At 38.1% G+C, this 9,478-nt stretch overlaps 1 protein-coding gene across 4 annotated transcripts in view; it reads left to right on the top strand.

Annotated features, from left to right (window-relative positions):
• Window positions 1-9,092, top strand: part of LOC132064197 (very-long-chain aldehyde decarbonylase CER1-like) — a 20,821-nt gene extending 11,729 nt beyond the window's left edge. For 3 of the 4 annotated variants that reach the window (XM_059457104.1, XM_059457103.1, XM_059457107.1), the window contains exon 10: window positions 8,769-9,092. In XM_059457104.1, the coding sequence (XP_059313087.1) occupies window positions 8,769-8,951 (183 nt within the window). In that variant the 3' untranslated portion in view covers window positions 8,952-9,092. Of the gene's footprint in view, window positions 1-8,170; window positions 8,273-8,504; window positions 8,679-8,768 lie in introns of all 4 variants that reach the window. The other variant, XM_059457106.1, reaches the window with a different exon arrangement.
• The last annotated feature ends 386 nt before the right edge of the window (window positions 9,093-9,478 follow it).

Raw genomic sequence — 9,478 nt, 5'->3', positions numbered from 1 at the left:
GATTAGATTCCACGTACCTGCCGTGATATCACATGGTCGGGCGATGAAACGCTTCCTTACTTATCATGTTTTACTTATATATATATATATATATATATATATATATATATATATATATATATATATATATATATATATATACCATGCTCATGCTCATATTCATGTCCAGGCTTTCGCGCTTAAGTTCTTATCATGTTATTCCATGTCCCATCTTATTTCTTTCAAATTGCTTTACATACCAAGACATTCAACGTGCCGACGTCCCCTTTTATCGTGCCCGCATTTCACGACGCAGTATCGGGACGACAGACGACACCTCTCGCTCATTAGGATCTTCACGTACCAGCTTATACGAGCCGCATCTCATTCTAGGTTTAGGCATTGTCTTTCTTTATTTAGTTTTGCATCTAAAGGTATGGCGGGGGCCTTGTCCTAGCAATTATGTTACGTGTTTCGCACTCATGAGGTTTCATGTACAAGACATGTTGTCATGTTAGACTTCCGCAGTTGGTTAGCCGGTTTGGCTTATTTATGATATTCTCCACATTCATGACTTAACCAAGTACTTATGTTTAATATTATGACTTACCATGTTTTATAAAGGCTCATCATGCACTTCACGTTATATTTTCGCATGTATGCCTCATGATGATTCAAATAAGCTACGCGGTTCGCTCTCGGTCACACGCAATAAAAACCGAGTGTCGTGTTACGCCTGTGCTATAGTTCGGGCGTGACACATCACCTAGACGCAAATAATATATATATATATATATATATATATATATATATATGTGAATTTGGAATTTAACATATGCTTTTTATCGTGTATGAGGCCTTCCTAGATAAATCGATTGTTCAAGTTATGGGATACATCGAGAGTGATGGCGATGAACCGACTAATAATGCGGGAGGTAACCGATGATGAAGATAGTGAAGGGGATGAAGAAGATACGCATTGTAGTACCCAAAAGCAACCAAAACCAACTCACCACCACGTACCACCTCCGATGGCGGAAAACCCAATTCCTGACAGCCCAATGCAGTGGCATTTTGACTATATTCCATATCTTGACAGTCTCCAAGGTCGTGAGGATGCATTTTTCTTCACAAGAGATGATTAGTAAAGTCACCAAAAAACGTGGATTGAACCAAAAAATCCAATGACTGATGAATGCGTCCTTGCAAAGGGAATGCAGTTCACATAAAAAAAAATGTTGCAACGGGCTGTCACAATGTATTGTATAAAGGATATGAGGGAGTTTAAGGTTGATGACTCAAACAAATCGATGGAGGTCGATTTGTAAGCGACATACTCAAGTCGGTGGTTGCTTTGGGGAATTGCTAAAGGCGTTTGGTCTTCGTGGGAAATCACAAAATTTCACCCGAAGCACACTTATGATATGGGACAAAGTCGAGCGTATCATTTTAATCTAGATATAAACATGATTGCTGTGTTACTTAAACACATCGAGGAAACTCCAAGGTAACTTATCCGACCGTTTACATTATATATCTTATAGCAATTAAAATATCATTGTTAAATGTTGTTTGTTTAAACTTATGCAGGATGCCTATCAAAACTTGTATTAGCATGGTCCACACAAAATATGGTAAAATCATAAGCAAGAGAAAGGGATTTCTCGGGCATAGACGTGCTTTTGAGATGATCTTTGAACTTGGGAATCCTCTTTTCAAAGCGTTGTCGGGTATAACGGCTCTAAAACATGCTAATACCGGCAATGTTGTACGCGTGGCGGCTTTTAGAGGGCACTTTTTGACTTTGTCTTTTAAGCATTCAAACCAAGTATCGATGGTTTTGCTCACCGCCGAATGTGATATCGATAGACGGGACCCATGTATATGGCCGATATGACATTAAGCTCCTAATTGCACTAGGTATGGATGCCAACGGGTCAATATTCCCCTTTTTTCGCAATTATCGCCAACGAGAGCAACGAGACATGGGGGATGTTCTTGACTCATCTACAAACTCATGTTATTAAGGGTCGTCGTGCTTATGTGTCCTATCGATCGTCACAAAGGCATATTGCACAATATGCGCGTACTCGAAAGGGTGGCAACACACATGCTTACCATCGATATTGTTTAAGGCACTTAAAGGCTAATTTGCAAACAAAGTTTGAAAATGACACTCGTAAACAAATTGATGCAGTGGTCGCGATGCAAAGATCAACAAAGAAAATTGGCTGCAAAAATGAAGTTGCTAAGAGAAGTGAGTGAAGAGGCATATGTTTGGTTGATGAAATTAGAAGTTTAAAAATGGACGCTTTATGCTGATGGAGGAAGGAGATGGCGCATGCTCACAACGAATAGCTCGGAGTCTTTCAATGGACTCCGAAATCTACTCGAGGACTACCGTCACCGCAATGGTAAGACCAACTTTCGTAGGTCGTGGAGCGATTTGCGGATAGGATAAGGCAGGCCAGAACTATATTAGCCGACGAGAGAACGTGGATGCCAAAGCCTTACAAAAAGATGGAGCACCATAGAAGAAAGGCAGAGGGTCACCAAATGACCGAGTATGACGTCTTTCAACGAGTGTATGAAGTTAGAACGGGTTATTGCGACGGCAAAGGAGGAAACAAACATATCGTTACGATCGAGCATACACAATCATGCACTTGTGGTAAGTGGCAAACGTACCACATGCCATGTTCTCACGCAACAAGTGCTGAGAGAATGGCCGAAATGTAATCGATTATGTGGCGGAGGAATATAAGGTCGTAAAATACCTTAAAGCATATTCCGACCACTTCCGTCCCCTTGGTGATCAAGCCTATTGGCCAGTCGCGCCGTTTTCTATGATTGCAAACGAGAACCATATCCGTAAATTGGGAAAAACAAGCTAACCCGTTATCACAATCAAATAGATGTTAGCGAAAAGACTTACTCTCGCAAGGCTCGACATGTAAGCAATTTGGGCATGATAAGCGTTCGTGGGCAAAACTCCTGTGGTGGCGCAGACATCTGGAAGTAGAAGAGTGTCTAGAACTTAATTTTTTTTTTTAAGTCTATTGTAATTTAATGATGTATTTCATTGCTAATGGAATGAAATATTTTTCAATTATTATGAACTTCTCGTCTTGAACCAAAAAAGTACCTTCATAGCTTTGGGAGTAAAACAAAAGAGATTAGTCAAAACCATATAAAATATGACACTTAAACCTAAATATAACAAGTTTTCAAACGTACTTCGAAGCACTTTACAACCCCTAAAACGACGATCCAAATGTATATGTATACTTGATGTAATGAGCCGATATTATTGTACACTAAAAAAAATATTAAGTTCTATATAAAATATTTATATTCCGGTGTTTTGAAACGTGACTAATCTTCGGTCAAAGTACGAAAAAAAACCTTAATTTTGAATTTGATTTCCAACGAATAAAGGTTGGGGCGGGGGTTTTAGGGAGGGGTTTCACGCACAGATTCTGTGCATGAAGCCTAGTTTGGTTCTTTTTTTTTTTTTAATGGGTTAGTTTGGTTCCAAAAAAAAAAAATTGGGTTACAAAAGTGTCGGGTCCACTCACTACATCAAACTCAATTTTGAAATGATTATTCACTTTTTGTGCCAATGTATGACTCACTGTATGGTAAAATAGACATGTTCACAGATACATTGTATGAAAAGTCACTGGAGAGGAAAGCTGAAGTGCCTAACACATTTAACAACCCTAGAATCCATCTATCATCTCCGTCTAGAGTTTTCATCCTTGGCCTCGAAGCCTTACGCTTCTAAGTGATATTTCGGTTAATGTGGCCCGTTATGCTGTGGTCTTTTTTGATTACTTGGATTTATGGTCAGACATTTGTCGTCGAGAGGAATCATTTTTTTGCGCGGACTGCCCTTCTTTTGGGGTGGTCTTTAAATTTTGCCCTCAAATTTGTGGTCTTTAAATTTTGCCCCTCATATTTGTGGTCTTTAAGTTGTGCCCTTCGCTTGAAAAGGTGGGCAAATACATAAAGTTCTGGGTTCGAACCCCCGCTCAAGCATAAAATAAAAAAATAATTTCGCAAGGCAGGACTGGGGGAGAGTATGCCGGATCCGGCATACAATCTTTAAGGAAAAGCTAAAGTTATGCCGGATCCGGCATAACTAAAAGTCCGCCCCCATAAGGCGAATTTTTCCTAAGACATAGTTTAGTTATGCCTTATGGGGCGAGAATTTTAGTTAAGGCATAACAAAATTATGCCCCATAAGGCAAGAACTTTTCCTTAATGCATAGACTTTGCCTTATAAGGCAAAGTTTAAGTTATGCCTTAAGAAAAACTTTCGCATTATGGGCATACTTTTAGTTATGTCTTTGGGGCATACTTTTTAGTTAAGGCATAACTAAAAGTTTACCTTGAAAAGTAAATATATATATATATATATATATATGTTCACTTTTACTTTAAACACAACTAAAAGTCCGCCCCCTCCCGACTTTTACTTAAACACAACTAAAAGTCCGCCCCCTCCGGCGTACTTTTACTTAAACACAACTAAAAAGTCGCCCCCCTCCCGTACTTTTAGTTGAACACAACTAAAAGTCCGCCGAGGGGGCCATGAAGCATATATATTTTTTTTTTTAACTTTTCAAGGAAACTTTTAGTAATGCCTTATAAAAGTGTGTCCCATAAAACATAACTAAAAGTATGCCCCATAAGCGCGTAAGTTTTCCTTAAGGTATAACAAAAGTTTGCCTTATAAGGCAAAATTTAATGGGCAAACTTTTATGCGGACCGTGAAGGAATTATCAAAGTTATGGACCCGGCATACTTATGCCAAGTTCCCGTACAAGGCATAAGTATGCGGCCCCATAACTTTGGTAATTCCTTCACGAGTGTATGCCGTTGGGGGCATAGCGAAATTTAACTCCCTTGCGAATTTTTTTTCAAATTTTTGACCGCGTGTGGGTTCGAACCCGGAACCTATGGGTTTTAGCCGAAGGGCAAAATTTAAAGATTTCAAATATGAGGGGCAAAATTTAAAGACCACCCCAAACGAAGGGCAATTCTGCGAATTGCCCGAGAGGAATTTGTTCAGAAATCTCAAATTACAAACTTGGGCTATCCCAAAATAAAGTATACAAGCAAGAACTTATTGTTAATCATGACTAGTTCTACGTTCTAGGCAGTGGCGGAGCCACGAATTTCAGTAAGGGAGTTCAAAAATATGAAGAAGTAAACATACGAAGAAGCCAAGGGGGTTCAACATCTACCATATATACATAAAAAATAATTTTAACCTTCAATATACACTGTAATTTTCTGCCGATGGGATGAACCCCTTTGTTACACTTGGCTCCGCCCCTGGTTCTAGGTTATACATTGTTAAAGAGATTAGTTGGCCTAATTTTTGTTTTGTTCAGTACTTTATACTATTGCAAAGAGATACTATTAACAATTTGATTGAGAAAGCCATCATGGAAGCAGATCAGAAAGGCATAAAAGTTTTGAGCCTTGGAATCCTAAATCAGGCAAGTAAAACAATAGAAAATCAAATAATGCTCATCATTTCTTTATTGATAAGAAATATGCATAATTTATACCAAAAATGTAATTTTCTTGAGAAGGACTTTCTGTAAGTGTCACAACCCAAATCTGACACTCAGGTCGTGACCGGGCACCTGTCGAGCTTCTACCCCTAAGGCAAACCCTCTAAGCTAATCATGCGAAAATTAACGAATAAAATGAATAATACGCAAAGTCTCATAATATAAAGAAAAGTGCGGAAGCGAAATACAAATACTGAGTCTTGCCCATAAACCCCATAAAATGTCTAAGTCATGGAACTACTAGTCTGAATATAAAAGTACGAGACGTAGCTCGGAATACTACTAAGTCAACTAAAGAAGAAGAGGCGCCATGATCTAATGGTGGCTCACCTCGACCGAATCGAACCGAACGAAGCCGGAATGAATCAAGTATCGGCTACACGGTCACCGTTAACCACACACACACACATACAACATCAACAAGCGTGAGTCTAAAAGACCAAAGAAGATCATCGACACTCTCCGACTTACCCCGGGGCAAGTCTTTGAAATCCCTAATAATGCATAAAAGCAATTACACAAGACAAGTATATTAAATATATACAAACACCGAAGCTAAAGTCGAAATCATGAAGCATAAATAAGCAAAACATGAAATACTCTAAATCTAAATCTATGCTCGCACGGACATAGTACGTATTTATCTATATCTTACCCCATTTTTCGAGAGGCATTATTTACCCCCATCTTACCTCGGACAAGCAATAGATGCAATACACGAATCGAATTCATGCTCACGGACATAGTACGTATTTGTCTATGTCTTACCCCGTCTTCCCAGAGGCATTGTTTACCCCCATCTTACCCGGACGAGCAATACATGGAATACACTGAATCTGAATCTATTCTTACTGGACACAGTACGTATTTGTCCATGTCTTATCCCGTCTTTCGGAGTGGGGATTGTTTACCCACATCTTACCCGGGTCACTTATAAATCTGGCATCTACCTTCGACTGAACCCAATAGGGCTTGCCGGAGTATGCTTCTCTGAGGATATGATACATCGAAATAAACATCCAATCAATACCAAGTCAAGAGTATATATGTATAGCAAATATCTATTTAAGCGAATTTACGCTAAAGGACTCGTATGGTCGTTGCTTTAGACTCTTGGAAATTATCCAATTTAGATCATGCCTGCCCACTCACACGAACTAAATGGTTTAAATGCATACATACAACACAAACCATATGCTTTTTATGAAAAGCAAGTAAACTAAGAGTTTAAGCCTCACTTGCCTTATAACCGGAATGCAAACCTCTCTTGAAATGTCAAATAGTCTTCAAACGATCTCCAATAGCCTCAATCTATTCAATAACATAAAAAAAAATGGGTCCAAATTAATCTATGAAAACTGATCTCATAATTTTAGGACACCTCGGGTCCTAAGTCCGTTAATTGTCCTGCTATTAGTCTCCCTTAATCACTGATGTATTCAAAAACTAAGAAAAGAACGTTTCTTGGCAACATACTGTTACATTCATCTTCATGTACTAACACGCATTATAAAGTCCAAATCTTATAATTCTAATCCCAAAATATGTGCTAATGCCAAATGAATTCCCTGCAAAGAAAAATTGTAATCCAGAAAGGTACTGCCTCTTAACAAATACCATTTCAATTCCCAAGGCCTAAGAAACACAATCATGACTCCATAATCAATTTGTCCCTCAAAGATAGGTTCTTGGCATTATTCAGTATGAATTACTTATACTAGTCATCCTATTTCAGTTCATCAAACATAACTAAGGAATGGAATTAAGTACAATACCTGGATACAGCAAATGAAATTTCCTCTCTTTCCAACTCTCCACGCCACTTTGGCACTTTCTCTCGTCCGATATTCCCACGTTTCTCCCGTCATACAAGAAATATTTTAATGCCCTAATAACCTTTTTAAGACGTGGACTGCAATTGCAGTTATTCGGCCCGTTTCTTTCCTTTTAAAAATAAATCCAAATCCTTGATAATTCGGTCTATCTAGAGTGACAATGGCCCATTAGCCACAAGTTAATTTACTATCTCAGACTTTACATACATACTAATAATATTTTAACAAAATAAATATAAGCATATAATGTGAATATATTTCATACTTACCCGCTTCGATGTGAAACTCGTTAAAATTAAATAGACTATAAAGAAGGAAGTAATTCAAAACACCTAAAAAAATATTGGGTTGTTACAGTAAGCTATATATGGCAGATTTTGACTATTAGGGAGAATATCAATTAAAAACAATTCTCCTATCACCCTTTATTATTGGCTGGACAAAAGAGGGTTTCAGTTGATACTTGCAATTATACACAAATGTGACATTCCAGCAGGAAGAGCAGCTGAGTAGTAACGGAGAACTTTACCTAAGGAAGCATCGTCAGTGGAAAGTGAAGGTGGTAGATGGAAGTAGCCTAGCTGTTGCCGTGGTCCTAAACTCCATTCCTAAAGGAACTTCCCAAGTAGTCCTTCGAGGCCGTTTGTCCAAAGTTGCCGACTCCATTGCCCTTGCCTTGTGCCAAGGAGGAATTCAGGTATCTTTGCCTATTAATCTCCTCCATCATTTTGGTTTCCCTCTCTCATTCAGTGTGATTTGTATACATAGGTTGTCATGTTAGATGAAGAAGAGTACAAGAGACTCAAAGCAAAGCTTACCTCCGAGGCTGCAACTAACTTGGTCCTATCGAAATCTTATAATATTTCAAAGGTATAAATCTAAATTCACCTAAAAGTATACCATATATTCTGAATCTTGACAATTTATAACAATGCCTTGCACCTCCCCCCTCCCTCCTCCCTCCAAACCCAAAGTTTTATCATTATGTTGAGCTTTGAACATCTCCGGATAATAGAAAGTCCAAATACAGCAAAGAAATCTTTCCCAACATCTCCTGTCTATAGATTTAAAAGAGGTTTCTGATTGAAGTATTTTATTGCAGACATGGCTAGTAGGGGATGGATTCAGTAAAGATGAACAATTGAAAGCACCAAAAGGAACATTATTCATTCCTTTTTCACCATTCCCACCAGGGAAAGCTCACAAGGATTGCTTCTACTTCAACGTACCAGCCATGACTATCCCAAAACATCTTGAAAATGTAGACTCTTGTGAGGTTAGAGAAGATCATTTACTATCCTCAATTTTTTATCATTTAATTTTCTGATAATTAGGAAATTCATGAATAATTTTATTATAATCCCAGAACTGGCTACCAAGAAGGATGATGAGTGCATGGAGAATAGCCGGGATTTTGCCTGCATTGGAAGGTTGGAATGAGAATGAGTGTGGTAACATGATGTCCGATATTGAGGAAGTGTGGAAAGCCAGTCATGATCATGGTTTTTGCCCATTAATCATGCCTTCTGCTACTGAATCAAAGGCTTAACGATATATATAGTTTCCATCATGAACATATCTTGAATCACTGGTGACATACGAGTTTGTCGTCCTATCCTTCAAACTCAATAATGGAAATAGGGAAGAACTTTCTATTTGAAACATAAATGCTAAAATACAGCCAATAAGAACAGGGAAGCCATTTGACTGATATGGTTTTCCTTATTTATAGTAATTTTACAAATAAGAAATTTTTTTGTTAAATTCAGATCGAAAGTTTTCATGAAATGCTATCTCAATCTCCATTTCCCGTCATTTTGAATTCAGTCTTTCTTTTCCATAAATCAAACTCAATTCATATATTCTACTGAGTTTCAAATTCAATTTCCTTTTTCGTGTTCATAAGCGGGTTATCATTTGTTTGCTCGATTCCTGAATTTGAATCTTTGAAGAGTGAACAATGAGGTTAAATAGAATTTAGGCTTACCCGTCTACACAGTTAGAAAATGGAGGCATTATTCTGGTGACTCGTTCCTTAGTACAGGATCTGCATGCCAAAAGGGAAATACTTAATGT

Source organism: Lycium ferocissimum, chromosome 7, assembly GCF_029784015.1.
Source record: "Lycium ferocissimum isolate CSIRO_LF1 chromosome 7, AGI_CSIRO_Lferr_CH_V1, whole genome shotgun sequence".
Lineage (NCBI taxonomy): Eukaryota > Viridiplantae > Streptophyta > Magnoliopsida > Solanales > Solanaceae > Lycium > Lycium ferocissimum.
Note: the sequence above shows the minus strand (reverse complement) of the source record. Positions and strands in the feature narration are given on the sequence as shown.